This window comes from Cebus imitator, unplaced genomic scaffold (assembly GCF_001604975.1).
Source record: "Cebus imitator isolate Cc_AM_T3 unplaced genomic scaffold, Cebus_imitator-1.0 Scaffold94, whole genome shotgun sequence".
Taxonomy (NCBI): Eukaryota; Metazoa; Chordata; class Mammalia; order Primates; family Cebidae; genus Cebus; species Cebus imitator.
Genome location: NW_016107409.1, coordinates 2589683 through 2606818, shown reverse-complemented (window position 1 = coordinate 2606818; position 17136 = coordinate 2589683). Strand labels below are relative to the sequence as shown.

Genomic DNA, 17136 nt, shown 5'->3' with positions numbered 1-17136 from the left:
AAAAAAAAAAAAAAAAAAAAAAAAAAAAAAAAAAAAAAAAAATTCTGATAAAACAGACTTTAAACCAACAAAGACTGAAAAAGACAAAGAAGGACATTACATAATGATAAAGGGGTCAATGGAACAAGAAGAACTAACTATCCTCAATATATATATGCACCCAACACAGGAGCACCTAGATTCGCAAAGCAAGTTCTTAGGGAACTACAAAGAGACTTAGACTCCCACACAATAATAGTGGGAGACTTTAACACCCCACTGTCAATATTAGACAGATCAATGAGACAGAAAATTGGCAAGGATATTCAGGACTTGAACTCAGCTCTGGACCAAGCAGTCCTAATAGACATCTACAGAGCTCTCCACCTCAAATCAACAGAACATACATTCTTCTCAGCACCACATCACACTTATTCTAAAATTGACCACATAATTGGAAGTGAAACACTCCTCAGCAAATGCAAAGAAATGGAGATAATGACAAATCGTTTCTCAGATCACAGTGCAGTCAAGTTAGAACTCAGAATTTAAAAACTCACTCAAAACCGCAAAACTACATGGAAAGGAAAGTGAACAACCTGCTCCTGAATGATTACTGGGTAATAATGAAATTAAGGCAGAAATAAATAAGTTCTTTGAAACCAGTGAGAACAAAGACACAACATACCAGAATTTCTGGGACACAGCTAAAGCAGGGTTAAGAGGGGAATTTATAGCACTAAATTCCCACAGGAGAAAAAGGGAAAGATCTAAAATTAACACCCTAACATCACAATTAAAAGAACTAGAGAAACAAGAGCAAACAAATTCACAAGCTAGCAGAAGATAAGCAATAACTAAGATCAGAGCAGAACTGAAGGAGATAAAGACACAAAAAACCCTTCAAAAAAATCCATGAATCCAGGAGCTGTTTTTTTGAAAAGATTAACAAAATAGATAGACTGCTAGCCAGACTAATAAAGAAGAAAAGAGAGAAGAATCAAATAGACACAATAAAAAATGATAAAGGGGCTATCACCGCTAATTCCACAGAAATACAAACTACCATCAGAAAATACTATAAACACCTCTATGCAAATAAACTAGAAACTCTAGAAGAAATAGATACATTCCTGGACACATACAGCCTCCCAAGACTAAACCAGGAAGAAGTCAAATCCCTGAATAGACCAATAACATGTTCTGAAATTGAGGCAATTAATAGCCTACCAACCAAAAAAAGCCCAAGACTAGACAGATTCACAGCTGAATTCTACCAGAGGTACAAAGAGGAGCTGGTACCGTTCCTTCTGAAACTATTCCAAACAATAAAAAAAGAGGGACTCCTCCCTAACTCATGTTATGAGGGCAGCATCATCCTGATATTGAAACCTGACAGAGACAAAACAAATAAATTTCAGGAAAATATCCCTGATGAACATCAGTGTGAAAATCCTCAATAAAATACTGGCAAACCTAATCCAGGAGCAGTCCTGATTTATTGACAAACTTATAAACAGAATTTTAAGCTTCTTTGGTATTCTTTTGAAATGTCAAATTTGACAGGAAGTAAACGCAAAAGAGAGAAGTCTGTGGCTCCCAAAATGCCAAAATGGATATCTGTTGTCTGTCTGTATGGTGGATCACTAACCTCTGGTGCACTTTGCACAAGTGTTTAAGTATTTACCATTAGACATTTTTTTAAAGTTATGTTTTACTGAGAGCTACAACTCAGGAAGGCAAGTGAACTGTAAGATAATGATTAAGCCACATTTAACACTTTTTGAAAACATGGGTCAGGGCAATGAAGCAGTATGATGCCATATATACTTTTACACAACAGCCATGCTAATATAATGACTAATTAATTATGCTATATTTTTAAAAACTCTTCATGAATTACTTAAAATAACCATGTATTTACTTTCCTTTGCCAGCAAGAGGAAACATTTTATTTTAATTTTTAAAAGTGTATTCTAAAAACATAGTTAAGGCTTTAACCTTTTTCACTCTGACCCAATGTATTCCTAATACTGTGCCCTTAACTTCCACAGCTAAATACTAGTTTCTCAAGTGATTTGGGAGACTTGACTTCATTATTCAAAACTGAAATTATTTGGTTTGTTCTAAATGTGACTTTGCTTCTCAGTACATCTATTTTTCCATTACTTTTAAAGACATCTGGGCTTAAATGCTGAGCATTTTCTCCTTTTCTTTCTCGGTAGTTTGATAGCGTCCTGTAATTTTTTTTAAAGCTGTCTCTCAGATTTATTATATTATTTAAAAAAATCTGTTTTATTACAATTCCCTAGAACAGATCATCATCTCTCTGTAAGTAATTTGTCTGAGGTCACCAAGTTGGCATTTGAACCCATATTGATTTGATTCCAAATTCCATGTCGGTTTCTAGTAAAGGTCTTTGTCACTGTACTACATTCTATCTGTTGAATCATTCACACTGTTTTTATTACCTCTATAATATGTAATCAGGCATATGGGACAGTGTAACAGGGAACAATATAAATAGTAAGTTAATTTTATTCTAAGTGAAAACATAATATGTATGTGTATTTTTTTATCTTGAGCAACACAGTAAGTGTTTTGCCTAGGAGCTAACTGTTAACAAGAAAGGGAACGTAACATTTGTTGACCAGCTCCTTTGTGCAGTTCACTGTGACTATTGGTCTGATTTGTTTCTCAGGAAGAAGTATTAAAAGATGTTACAAAAATGAGCAAACTATATTATAAAAGTAAATGCTAGTATGTGTATATTTTTTGTTCATGTAACTGCTAGAAATGAGACTTTACTATAAGTGTTTTCAGAATCCATAATAATTTGGGTTGAAATTAGGTATTTGGATCAACTTTCAAGGGAAGGGGTGAGAATGAGGTGAGATGGTCATCGAGATTGTTTTCATGGACTGAAACGTTAGAACTGAGATTTTGTTATTGTTTTACTCTTTCTCTGTTTTTAGTAAAAGATTCCAGGTATGCCTAAACTCATCTTCTATACAAATGAAAAACTGTAACAATAAGGAAGGGAAAATAAAGGAAGGCAATATCTTAGAAATAAATTTTTTATGGTGACATTATTTTTCTACTAGTGAACTAATAAAGAAAAATTTTAAGTTATAGATAAGCAGAAAGAATACAAACAAAAATAAGGATACTAATTTAACTCATATGAATAATCATCCACTAACATGGAATTAGATGATTGTTTAAAAATCTAGGAATATAAGCTCAATGTAATAAAATAACTGTATTTCTTCTTCATCATTGTTAAGGATTAATAAGGCATTAAATGGGTTTTCATGTGGGTTCTCGTATGTTTAATAAAAGGACAACAATAAGAAAACCTAAAGAAACTGAGATAACTGTTGAAATTCAATGCAGGTATTCTGTATTAAATGTTTATGTAAGCCTGAGTTCTTTATTCAGATCTGTTTATGATTTTAAACATAAAGTTCTTTTCATTTCTAAACCTTTGCTCAAGTGACTACTAGTACCTGAATCCTATGTCTGACCCCTAAGTCTATTTTTTCTCCATGCATCTATCCCTTCTTTAATCTTAAAACACTCTGACACATGAAAAATTGCCAGTTTACTGTAAAGACGTATTCATAATTTGTCTATTCATGTCACCCCTCCCTACCACACCATCCATGTTATACGTATTACCCATTCTTTTTGTTCATTAACTGGCACAAGGGACTAAGAAATTCAGGGATTTTCAAAATAAAAAGCAAAAGTCTAACAACTCAGGAATGTCTTGTAGATAGCCCATAGAAACTTAGTTTAGGAAGCAGTGCTCATCACTTGCTTACTTTGCTTACTTCTTTGGAAGCTTGCCTGTCATCATACAGAAGATCATCAAAATAACCCTCACTTATGTGTGTGACATTTCAGTGTAGATGTAATAATAGGTAATCTTTTTGCATATGTCCTGTTACATTGTTTTTGCGTATGTTTTTGCATAAAAGTGCTTAAGTGTATTAACTCATAACTTCTCACAACTCTATGAAATAGATTCTGTCATTATCACTGTTTCACAGATGAAGAAATTGAGGCATGGGAAATTGAGAAACTTTCCCTTTTCCACAAAACTAGTTTGTAACAGAGCCAGAATTTTAACTCAGGCTATCTGGTTCCAGAGACTATACTCTTAGCCTCTGTGTTTCCTCTCAGTGTGTAGTTGTTTACTGTCTGGTATGTGCGTTGTCACGATTAGTTTATTTGCTCATGTTTCATCTGTGTTTGTATCCTTCTCTATGCTATAGCAAAAAGTGCCTGGACTTTGAATTAGCAGATCTTATATAATATTCACAGAAGCCTGGAGGGGTAAACATTGCTATTCCTATTTTATAGATAAAGAGACCTGAGGTCCAGAGATGTCATGTAACTTGCTTTGGTGTGATTGTGAGCAAATTATGTCTCTGTATCTCAGGTTTCCTTGTGAGTAAAATAGGGATAACTTTCAGATTTGTTGTGAGGAATATATGAGCAAGTATGAGAACAGTAATTAGAAACATAACAATTAATTGTTAGTACACTTTATTCATTCCTCTTCTTCCTCTATACAGTGATTTCTTAAGAACAGAGAACTCAGGATACAGTTACATAGTATTAACCTGTTTATCTTGGCTTACTATAAGTACAGAGAATTTTTCTGTTCTCTTGAGGTACCCCCATCACCTTCTCAAAGTGGAAAAAGTTCAGGGGAAAAAGGCATCATGGGATTCCAGCCTTATTAAGTGTGGGCACTGTTCCCTGTTATATTGCAGTTGGAATTTGTTATATTGCTTTAGTTATGATTCATGTCAGTAATTACCCTGAGGGTGGTGTTAGTTCACTATTCAAGTACAAACAAGAAGGGAAGTAGCAATGGTAAAAGAATAACTAAGAAATATTCTCTGTATTTAACCTGTGGGGTGGAAGAACATATACTTTTATGCAGAGAATTTTATAAAGAGCCATGATGTTAGATAATTACTTGAATTTAGTTTTAGAATTTTCAGCTTAGAAACTTATAGTCATATCTTAACTGGAATTGTGAGGAAGAGCTCTAGAATTCTGGATATGCAAGAAACAAAGAAGAGAAATTGGAGAAATCGATTCTAATTAGTGTAGCTTCTGAATTTCCGCGGCAAAATAAAAGGCTGTTATTAATTATTGAGTTTACTAAAATTTTAGAACTCCTAAGGCAGTTATTCTTATATCATCTAAGCTTACTTACCTTTAATTATAAAATAGGACAAATTTTTGGCATTTCATTTTCCCAAATATTTATAGCATGTTTTAAAAACTCTGAACTGTCACAACCCAGTCTGTTTCAACATACACGTTTGTGTGTTGTTATTAATTACTTAATTGGTTCTTCATATTTTCCACTTTTATCAGAAATGGCCAAATATCAAAGATATTTTTGGTGTCTCCTGTAAGAGCTACATTTAGAACATGATAAGGAAACATAGAATAGGAAACAGCTGGTTTTGTGTCTTAGCCTTTCAAAAAGCCTTCTCTTACTTTGCTAAGTTTCAGTGTTTCTTGCCTCCACTAAACATAACAAAAAATTTATCTTTAAGATTTCTATTATATTCTTTAAGAATTCTTCAAAAATTAACATAAATCTGTCATGCTATCTTTTAAGTCTGGTCGTTTTTATCATTATGCCCTTTTCATATTTTAAGATAATTTAATTTTCTAAAAGTTTTAAAATTTACATATTAAGTAATGATAGTTTTTAAATTAGAGTTTGTCATTTTTTTCTTTTAAACATTAAAGTGAAAAAGGTGGAAAAGTGACATTACTTGTCTTTTATATGAGTCATAAACAAAAATGAACATAGGATTCCCTAATCAATTACTGAACTTACTATCTGTTCTTGAAAATACAAATTTTTGCATTATCTTTTTCATAGGAATATTGGGCACTTTTAATAGTATGCACTTTTAGATTAGCATCTGATTAAGTTGAACCCACGTATTTTAACAGGGTCTTCTGAAAATAAACTTTTGCACATTTCAATTCCAATTAAGAATAAATGGCCTGGGGAAGGGATGGACATACTGGTAAAAAAATCCCTTGTAGAGAAGATTGATTGATTGACGAGTCTCTGTGTTTTCCCGGGCTGCTGTGCAGTGACACAATCATAGCTCACTGAAGCTTTGAACTCTTGGGCTCAAGTGACCCTCCCACCCAAGCCTCCCTAGTAGATGTGACTACAGGTGTGAGCCAACACACCCTGCTAATTTTTTTAATTGTTTGTAGAGATGGGGTGTCGCTGTTGCCCAGGCTGGTCTCAAACTACTGGACTCAAGTGATCCTATTGCATGGACCTCCCAAAGTGCTGGGATTAGTCATGAGCCACCACTCTTGGCCCTAGAGAAACTATGTATATGTGTCCTTTGCTTGTCCATTTTTTCCAAAACACACGTTCATTTTTTCCCCCTTGTTTTAAGTAGCTAAGATTATATCGAATCATGTGTTTTTCTGTCTTTTTCATCTCAGGAAGTCTTATCAGACCACAACATAAAGTATAGTAATTTTTGTCCAATAATTTTGGCCACTAGCAAAAATTACCTATATAACATATGAACCAAATGGTATAATTTGTTAGTGCTAAGTCTTAAGTAATATTCATTTTATTTAAATAAACTGCTTCTGTTCATAAAGTACAATATATAAAACATTTTTTCCTAAAAACACTACATTTTAGTCCAATGTGAATATTTTATCCTGGTATAATAAAATGAAAGTTTTTGTTTTAAAATAAAGAATTGTAAATGATTTGTAGTTTTATGTTCTCTTAAAATATGAGCTAACAACTGGTAAAATTAGTTGGAAAATTATCATTTTTAAAATAAAATTAAATTGAAGATTATGTTGTTAGTAATGTGAATATCTCCTGTGTTTTGATATAAAAACATGGCTTGTTATTTTTTAGCAGCAGTAAAAGGGCTTAAGTAGTGTGATTTTTTGTGTAACTTTGTGCAATTGCTTTTAAAAATGAGACTAGGTCTTATTTATAATGAGATAATGGAACTTAGCCCATCAGAATAGCAGTGACCACACACTTACATCGCCTTTCTCCCCCCAACCCTACAGAAGTGACAAAAAAGACACATACCAGGCCAGGCACAGTGGCTCACACCTGTATTCCTAGCACTTTGGGAGGCCGAGTCGGGTGGATCACAAGGTCAGGAGTTGGAGACCAGCCTGGCCAATGTGGTGAAACCCCATCTCTACTAAAAATACAAAAAAACTAGTTGGGTGTGGTGGTATGGGCCTGTAATCTCAGCTACTAGAGAGGCTGAGACAGGAGAGTTGCTTGAACCTGGGAGGGGGAGGTTGCAGTGAGCTGAGATTGTACCACTGCACTCCAGCCCATGCAACAGAGCAAGACTCTGTCTCAACAACAACAACAAAAAAGAAGACACATACCACAGTGGGGTGAAACCCAGCAGTACTTAGACTGTGAAGCAGAAAAACTATGGAGGGAGGTAGAGGAGTTGATTCATTTTATTAGCACAAAAAATAAATTAAGAGTGTTTTGATGGCTGCAATAAAGGAGAGAAAACCACAGCACACAACACCGCCAGGAAAAGGGTCTGGTGAAAGTGGGAGTCTTAGCACCCAAGCTCAAAGTAGCAGATACAGAGAGTGGGGCAGTAATCAGGAAGGTTTTCTGAAGTGCTGTTTGGCAATATTCCTCAAACTTGAGCATGCATCAGAATCACCTGGAGGGCTTGTTAAAACACACATTACAGATTGCTGGGCCCAGCTACAAAGTTTCCAGTGTAGGTCCAAGAATTTGTATTGCTGATATGTTTCCAGGTGATGCTGATGCTTCTGGTCTGGGTACTACACTTTGTGAGCAACATTTTAAGAACGTGAAACACCTGGACCAGTCCCCCATCTAAGGCCATGCCAGCCTATGAGAATGAAGAAAATGCACCTCTGTAGTCACAGTTACTTGGGAGGCTGAGGTGGGAGGATTGCTTGAGCCTGGGAAGCTGAGGCCACATTGAGCCATGATTGCACTACTGCGTTCTGGTGTGGGTGACAGAAGGAGACACTGTCTCAAAAAAAAAAAAAAAGCATCTTCCTCTGTACCAATGAATTACAGAAAAATGCCATCTGGGTGCAGCAGCCCTAGCAGGGGAGTTTAGTCTGTACATGCTATTGTGCAGTGCACAAACTATACAGATACAAGCCTGCTCTGCCTCCAGATTTTGTGTACACTTACACAAGGCTAAGGTTTCCTGATGGTGCCAAAGGGAGAAGCAGAAAAGAAACTGAAGTAAACCCAGACTTCTGTAACAGACCTGAAGAAAAAGAAGTCGGAAAGGCAATTCTTTCTAGGAGGAAAACACAACAAACTATTGTACTGGTAGGTTATATAGTTCCTTACTTTAGTATTTTCAGGTACCTCAGTTCAATATTTATCATTGCCATAAGAAAGACCAGAAAAAATGGAGGAGATAAAATAATTTAAAAGAGCAGAAAAAAAAAAAAAAATTCCAAAGCTAACAAAAACAAGGGGGCTTTAGATGGAACAAGCCTATAGTGTCAAGCATGGTGAATGAATGTGGATACATCTTGGTGAAAATTCAGAATTCTGAAGATAATGAGAACATTTAAAAAGCTTCCAGAGAGAAAAAGCAAGTTATTTCAGGGGAATAAGATCCAGATCAGCACTGAAGTTCTCTCTAGGAATACTGGATATTTTGTAACCTAAAATTTATCTAACATGACAGCAAAATGAAATTCGGAAATGCAAGGACTCAGAATTTTGAAATGAAATTACTAGGGAATATGCTTTAACAAAATGAAAAAAGAATCCAAAAAAGGGGAAATCATGGGACCTAATAAAGAGTGAAACTATCACACTAGTGCAGAGAGAAAAATGCAAAAAAATCCTAGGATTCAACAAGCCCAGAAAATTGTTCCACATGAGAAGTCAGATCGTTTCCTTAAGAATGGCTTCAACAACAAAGTGGTTTCTTTTAGCATTTGTATAACCTTATCTAAACGGTGAAAATTTAACAAATACAGTTTAAAGTTGATAAATCAAGTAATAAGAGTAAATAATGAATTCGTGTATTAACAAAAGAATTTTTCCCTTTTTTCCTTGGGCTTTTGAAGAATTTTAAGATTCATTCTAATTGTTGAGACCAGTTATGTGCCAGACACTAAAATGAATGAAGTTCTAGGGTGTTTTCCCCCCATCCTTTTTGGCCCACAGTTTTGACTAGATATAACAGGAGATAACACACACAGCCCACAGACCATAAATTTTATTGGAACACAGCTACTTTATTCATTTATGTATTGTCTGTGGCTGCTTTTACACTGCAGTACAAAGTTGAGAAGTCGCAACAAGACAATATAGCCTGCAAACCTAAAATATTTACTATCTACTTCTTGAGAATAAAGTTTGTCAATATCTGATATAAAACATTAACATGTTTCTTAAAGTGAAAACTATACAAAAAGGTATAATCTGAAAAATGTCATATTCTTTGATATTTCTTCTATCCCATTTTCCACCCCTTCCCTTGTTTTTTGGTTTATTCTTTCCTGTGTTTCTTTTTATAAAAATAAGCAGGCATACATGTTTTATTTCACCATTTTCTTATACAAAAGGTAGCACACTATGTGTGCTCTTTTATGCTTTGCTTTTTTTCATTTAACTCTACCTTCTGGAAGTCACTCTGTATCAATTTAAGAGATATTTCTCATTATTACAGCTACATAGTACTGTATTATGTATATATACTACAGTCTGTTCAACTAGTCTTCTATGATTGGACATCTAGGTAATTTCCAGTATTTTGCAATTTCAAATATTACCACAATAAATGTGTGTGTGTATGTATGTGTGTATGTGTGTGTATGCTCATATAAATGAAATTGTGTTTTCAAGATAAATACCTAGAAGTGAGAATGCTGGGTCAAAGGCTAAATGTGTGTGTGTATTTATGTGTGTGTTAGATATTGCCAAATTCCCATCCATAAGGTTTGTACCATTTTTCATTCCCACCAGCAATTTCTCCATGAAGGTTGCTGTCCAAATTTTACCAAGTAATGACATTAAAATATATATGAAGGTGCAATTTCTCCATGAAGGTTGCTGTCCAAATTTTGCCAAGTAATGACATTAAAATATTCTTCTCATCTATTATCACCATCATTTAAAAAAGAATTTCTCCCATTTTTATAAGGGAGAAAGGACAAATCAGAAAAAAAGGGTAGGAAGAGTCCTTTAAATTGTGTTAATATAGTTCTTATTGTGATTATTTTTCTCTTGTTGTTGAAGACAAATGCATCTCCTCCCTGTATCAGATGAATCTTTACTTGATCATGTCTCTCCTACCTTGAAATTCTTCAAGACTTTCCACAACTCAGCACTTAACATGGTCTTAACATGGCCTATAAGAATATATAAGATGTCAGCCCTATATCTCCAGCCATTCTGAATGTTTTAATCCTTTTAGTATCCAAGTTCTCTCCCACAGGGTCTTTGCCTGTGGTGCTCTCCTTGCCACCATTAAATAACTAGACAAGTAAAACAACAAAAACAAAAAAAACCCTGGGTTCAGCCAGGTGCAGTGGCCTGCACCTGTAGTCCCACCTGTTTGAGAGGCTGAGGTGGGAATATTGCTTGAGCCCAGGTATTCAAGTCCAGCCTGGGCAATATAGCAAGACCTCATCTTTCTATTAAAAAAACAAACAGGGTTGTTACCCTGTCTCTACCTTAATTCATTATGTGACATTGTGTCTGTTCTTTGGTCTTATGGTTTCTCAGTATCCTCAGCCTAAGGTGTAGTTATATCTGATGACCATCAGGCCCTTTCTGTTCTAAGTTGTAAATGTTCCAGAAGCCATTTTGATAGGATGATAATGAACTTAGCACATTTACTCCATGGCTATTAACTGTCACTCTGCTGTAAGTATACAACACATAAGTGTTTGTCACAATTACCTAAACTTTATTTATTTTAAAAATATCACTTGAAATCCACTATGAGTAAACCAAGTTTTGAGAAAACTGATTATTCAATTTTTGAATTATACTAATTCTGGGGTTCTATCTTTTGGATTCTGTTTTTAACACTGCTTTTCAAATGAAAGAGGTAATTTTGTACCCTTTTAAGGGGTTATTGTAGTAAATCTATTGGGAGCTGGAAGAGGGCAAGGTGGGAAGGGCTTTATGCTATCATTTTACGGTGATAAAAAAGAGAAGTTTACCTGGAGTTAATTTCCTATTCATTTATTAACAGGCCTGTTGCCTTGTTTAACTGACATTCTTTGTAATTTTATAAAACTACATTTATTATCTGGTCTGTTGCCTTGCTTAACTGACATTCTTTGTAGTTTTATAAAACTGACTGATATAAAGTAAAAATGAGAGAAAATAGAAATTTGAGAATTAGAGATTTTAGGAGTATATACATGTTAATCTCTGAAAAATGTTGCTAAATAGGTAATATTGTTGATCATTAAATAATCTGATGGGTTTAGATCTCAATATGTTCTACTTAAGTTCGTTCATTAGTTCCTTTTAATTTGTAATTTATTTCTTAGAAGCCATGTTATAAATTGGTAATTCAGTTTTCAGGAAAGCCCCAAAAAGCTTTTTTTAAAATTTTGTTTTTGGAGTCTTTAAGAGTACATCTCTGCCTAAGCAGTGTTAATAAAATTGTTTATACACAAAAATTTATTCACAACTAAGAATATTTGTGACATCCAGAGTTGAATTGGCATTTAGGCACTAAAAAATTTAGGTGTTGGAAGGTAGTAAAGCTTCTCCTAGGCAATAGTAACTTAATATATTGACAAAAGACAAAGTACTTGGCTCATCAGGGGTCCAAAATTATAGGACAAAAATGCAGTCACTTCAGATTCTTAATAACTATGCACCATTCATGAACCAAATGTTTTTCAGATGGGAATATGAAGTTTGCTCCATTTTCTATCTTATATTTCTTAATTTAAATACCAATGTCTGTAATTAGGATATCTTTAAATACCAATATATATAATTAGGATTTATTCTTCCAATTTACTTTCGGTATTTTGAACGTAGAATATTAAGGTTTGTTGATAACTCCTTAAGTAGTATGTTCAGTTTAATTTTCTGTGAATGTATTATATACAATACATATTCTTTATGCTTTTTTTGGTAAACTAGGTAGTTGATATTTTCTCAGAAAATATGATTTCTAAGTTCAGAAATTATTAGGGTGCTGGAAAACCATTTTTCCACACCTGAAAAATTTTCTCAGCTTACTCTGTTCCTTTGAAGGGAGTTAATGTGGGAAGGAATATTAGTTAAATCATCTGTTTTATGAAAATGTTAAAAATAGTGGGCACAGTTTCTGTAGGGGGCTTAGTACTATCTTTTTAAAGTAATAAAAAGTAAAATCATCAGAGTTCTAATATTAATATAGATTTTTCTGAGTAAAGAGGGAAGGGAAGAGAAAACTCTCAGAATATATAATTTACCACAAAGTGTACACTAACAAAGGAAAATAAATTTTGTTCTGATATACTTTCTGTCCATAGGTAAGAGTTACTCAGTATTTGAAGTTCTAGATGAGAAAACTATGTTTATTATCTGTGATGTATTGCTTTATGAAGAACCTTACAAAACTTTTGATTCATTTAATCTTCCTGGGAGACACCAAAAATTTCTTTATGAACATAGTAATAACAACTATTTAATGACTGTTTTACTTGTTTTTTTTAAAGTTATATTCATGCTTGTGATCTTGCCTTAAGTTTTACTCACAGATCTTTAAGCTGAGGAGAGTTCTGAAAAATCTCAGTTACAGAATTCTCCGCCCCTTTCCTCGAGATCAGTAAATTCGTAGTTGCTTTTCATCTCAGTATGTATTAAGAATGTAGTGTATTTTTATTGACTGAAGTGTGAATCAAATAAAGGAATTTTAGGTCAATGGAAGAAAACACATTTATATTATGTCTATACTTCTCTTGGTATATAACGGACCATAGTTAGCATCTTCACTAGGTTTTTTTATTTTTTTATTTTTTTGAGATAGGGTCTTGCTCTGTCGTCCGTGCTGGAGTACAGTGGTGTGATCATAGCTCACTGTGACCTGGACCTCCTGGGCTTAAGGCACTAAGGATGTGTTTTGCTTTAGGTTTATCTAAAGGAAACCATGTATCCAAGAAAACCCCCCACTGTTATTTTATTGAAAGTCGGTTAACCTGTCCAGCAAATGGTTGTGATTTTTCTGAAATCATTACAGCTCACACCCAGAGAATAGCAAAAATCAAATTTATGTCTTAAAAGAGTTATTTGTCCAAGCTGTATTCAGGACTTGAAAGATTAAGACCGTAAAAATCAGATAGGTTGATGCTGAATTTAATTGCATGTCTTTTTTTTTTTTAAATACAAGGCATTCTTTTTTAGTTAACTTTGGAGAACTGCTTGAATTTTTTTAAAAAATAATATGTCAGATAATAAAAAAGTTTTAGTGTACTTGGTACTTTTTTTCTAAAGTATACCTCAGAGCCATACCTGTTTTATGTTTAGTGAAATGAATTGTTTAGTTATTTGGCCTTGTAGTTTTGCTGCTTTATAATATGAGGAACTGTGTCTTTAATAAATCATTTTGATGTACAGTAACATCTTGCCTACTTGAAATGTTTTCAGCTATCCAATATTTGGCTTAAAATGGTCAGAAGAGTGAAGGAAAAGAAAATGTTTACAGTCATGTACTATATAACAGTGAATGACCGCATATACAATGGTGGTCTCATAAGATTATCATACTGTATTTTTACTGTACCTTTTCTATGTTGAGATATATTTAGATACAAAAATACCATCATTTTACAGTTATCTACAGTATGCTATACAGTAGCATGCTGTCCAGGTTTGTAGCCTAGAAGCAATAGGGTATAACATATAAGCTAGGTGTGCAGTAGTATATACCTTCTGGGTTGTGTAAGCACATACTATGATGTTTGCACAATGACATAATTACCTAAGCAAGCATCTAAGCAACACATGACTGTATATTACTTTCTAAATGCCTAGTCCTATGTTTCACTATCTCTGGTGTTTCTCTGACCTAACATATTTAAAGTGTAAGTTCTTGATTGTGATGTAAGTACACCTTTAAAATATACCTCTGATAGTATTTTATTTTTTTGCTAAGTAAAAACTTACCAAAGTAACATTTTATTAGTTTTCTCCCTCTCAATTTTTGTGGCATACATCATTTTGAAATCGGGCACGTTATATACAGAAAATCAAAGTAGTAACTTCAAAGCATGCCATATAGATAGCATCTGCTTTCTACAAATCACCTGCACAGACAAAACCCCAAAATGTTATAAGTGTGTTACTGCTCAAGCTCTTCCATCAATGTTAATATGCTGTCATTTCTACAGAAAACTACATTTTTAATTATATATATATTAAAATACTCCAAAAATATTTGATTATTTCAAATTACTCTTTTCTCATTGTTATTATAGTTTAAAAAATGATTGATAGCTTCCATTCAAAATAAAAATGGCATGTTGAATAAAAATATTAAATACTTAAACTTATATAAATAAATTAGTATAAAATAATTTAGTAAGTTAAATCATTTAATATAAAAAGGAATTCAAAGACATTACAGATTGTTAACACATAATTTAAATCAGTCACTTTTAGACATTGAATAACTTTAAGAGATTCTTTTAATGAAGAAGGAACAAATCAAAATGGCTCAGAAAAATCAGATGGAGTGTATACACAAATAAAATACATGTTAATGCTTAACACATTGAATACAAATTTTCTTTATACTAATGACTTTAAAATGTCCATGTGTTAATTTTCTTTTGGAGGTGGAAAAATAGTTTGTCCAAAAAGACACTTTTCACACTTGAAGGAACTTCTAAGTCCTGTCCCAATGTTTTATTTCAGGCAGCAGATTCATTGTCAAATATCTTACTTTTTAAGGTCTGTAGGTTATGCTGAATAAAATTCTCTGCACCTTGAACCTCAGAGAATCTGGAGTCATTTCTCCTAACAGACCAGTTTTTCATTTTTATTGAATTCTGAATCGTGTCCGATGTAAAGTAGTAAACTATAGGGTCAAAACAACAGTTTGAAACAGCAATGCACAGAGTGATTGGGTACATTGTCCTTACTGCTGCCACTACTGAGCAATTAACAAATGTTTGTGTTCTCACAAGAGAATATAAAATAAGATTGATATTGTAAGGAACAAAACAGAAACAGTATATGATCAAATGTACAAAAATCATTTTTAAAACCTTAGTTTTGTTTATTTTGCTTCTACTTAATGTAACAGGTTTATTTAAAGTTTTTAACACCATACTAGAACAAGTCACATTTAAAATTAGAGGAATAAAAAATCCCACTATTTCGATGAAAATTACAATCCTTGAGAGATATGTTTTCCATGTGTCTTCTGAAAAATTTTCAAAGCAGGCTTCTGAAGTATTGTTACCCTGAGAGTGGGTAGACTGAAAAAAAACGGCGGGTGCACTTCCTCCCATCACAGTTAACCACACGCCAATGCAAACAATCTTTGCATTTCTTTTGGTTCTTAGAGTCTTTGACTTAAATGGATAGACAATTGCCAGAAATCGATCTACACTAATACAGGTTAAGAACAGAATGCTTCCATACATGTTGGTATAAAACAGCATCACAGAAATTTTACAAAGTAAATCTCCAAATGGCCAGTTTCGTGTTGCAAAGTAAAAAATCCTGAAGGGTAAAGTAAAAACGAAAAGCAAGTCTGACATTGCCAAGTTAATCATGTATGTTGTGGTTTCATTTCGGACTTTGAGGACGCAGATAAAAATGTATATAGCAACACAATTGGATATTAACCCAAGCACAAACACCATGCTGAACATACACCCATACAAAGTGTACTTAAAGGAGTCATTATAGAAGCAGTCAGAGCTGTTAATGCTTACCATCGTAAAGGCACGTTCAGTTTTCAGTTTGGAAGTACTTTCATCGGCTGCAGTCTCCTTTGGTATTCAGATTATAACCTCTATAACTTCCAATTTATTTGCAAATTATCCGGATCTTTGGATGGTTTTATAAATATTTCCTTTTTCTCAGAAAGATTCAAAAGAAACATGAAATCTGTTGCTGTGAAATTTCTGCTGGGTTCTTCAACAGGAAAATACTTTCATTTTTTAACCTTCAGAAAATCCATGACTCCCAAAGCTCAGTTAACTGACGAGCAACCTTTAAAAAATATAGTCAACAAGGCCAACCCATAGGATTATAAATGTAAAGAAAAGCTGTATTCTGTGACGAGAATGAAACCACTTGTCTTCTAAACTTGTATTGCAGTAGTCAAGATGAATACTCCAAAGTTAATGTTTCTTTATGCCCCAAAATATTAAGCTGAAGTTATCAATCTTATTTTCTTTTCAGTGGAGAGTTTCAGAGACTTGAACATTCCCAATTTGTCCCATTTTACTTCTTGCTTCTTTTAAATGAAGTTTTCCTTTTTTGTTTTCCTGCCGTACGATCCCAGATGGTGGGTAAGCAGAAGAGTCTTTTAAAGATGCCAAAATAAATTCCAAAGCATGTTAGCTCTTGCTGAATTGAGGCCTTTTCCTCAGTTGCCAACTGTATCTTGAGGTCGCTTTCTCTGAAGTGAAAAAGAAAGGCTTGCTAGATTTGTAATATGACATCACAGGAAGAAGAGGCTGGGTTTGGACAAAGAAGGTTTCAGCCCAGTTTGTTTGCAGTTCCTTTAATCTGATAATGTGTCTGCTGGGGATATACCTAGGAGGCTTGCAAATAGTCACTGGCTGTTTAGCTGCATGATCTGCTCATTAACTTTTTTTATGCAGAAATGCCTTCTGGTGTGCTGGCAGCTTCTCAGAGTTGTTTTAGTAGTAATAATTGAAAGAAAAAAAAAAGTCACTATTAAGCCTGTTGTTCTCTTATTTGATTGCTTTTGTGTTTGGGATATGACATTTTAAAAGAAAATGTATATGGGTGTGTATTTATAAATTGAAATTGTTAGTGATATCTTAATGTATCATTTCAAAGAACTGTTTGATGGCTATCAAATGGGCCTTTAACCTCTAAGGTATAAAAAGGATTTTATAAAAAAGACAGGGAATAAT

The 17136-nt window shown here is 33.7% G+C and overlaps 2 protein-coding genes across 3 annotated transcripts in view; one reads left to right on the top strand and one right to left on the bottom strand.

Annotated features, from left to right (window-relative positions):
- The window catches only part of RB1 (RB transcriptional corepressor 1), a 158102-nt gene that overhangs the window by 84214 nt on the left and 56752 nt on the right, over positions 1–17136 (top strand). The window lies entirely within an intron of this gene.
- On the bottom strand, positions 14593–17061 carry LPAR6 (lysophosphatidic acid receptor 6). The gene has a single exon (XM_017535959.2). It carries the CDS (start codon positions 15961–15963, stop codon positions 14929–14931), a length of 1035 nt encoding a protein of 344 aa, XP_017391448.1. The 5' UTR covers positions 15964–17061; the 3' UTR covers positions 14593–14928.

Excerpts from the sequence above, each read along its gene's own strand:
- LPAR6 (XM_017535959.2), bottom strand. The coding sequence starts at position 15,963 with ATGGTAAGCATTAACAGCTCTGACTGCTTCTATAATGACTCCTTTAAG.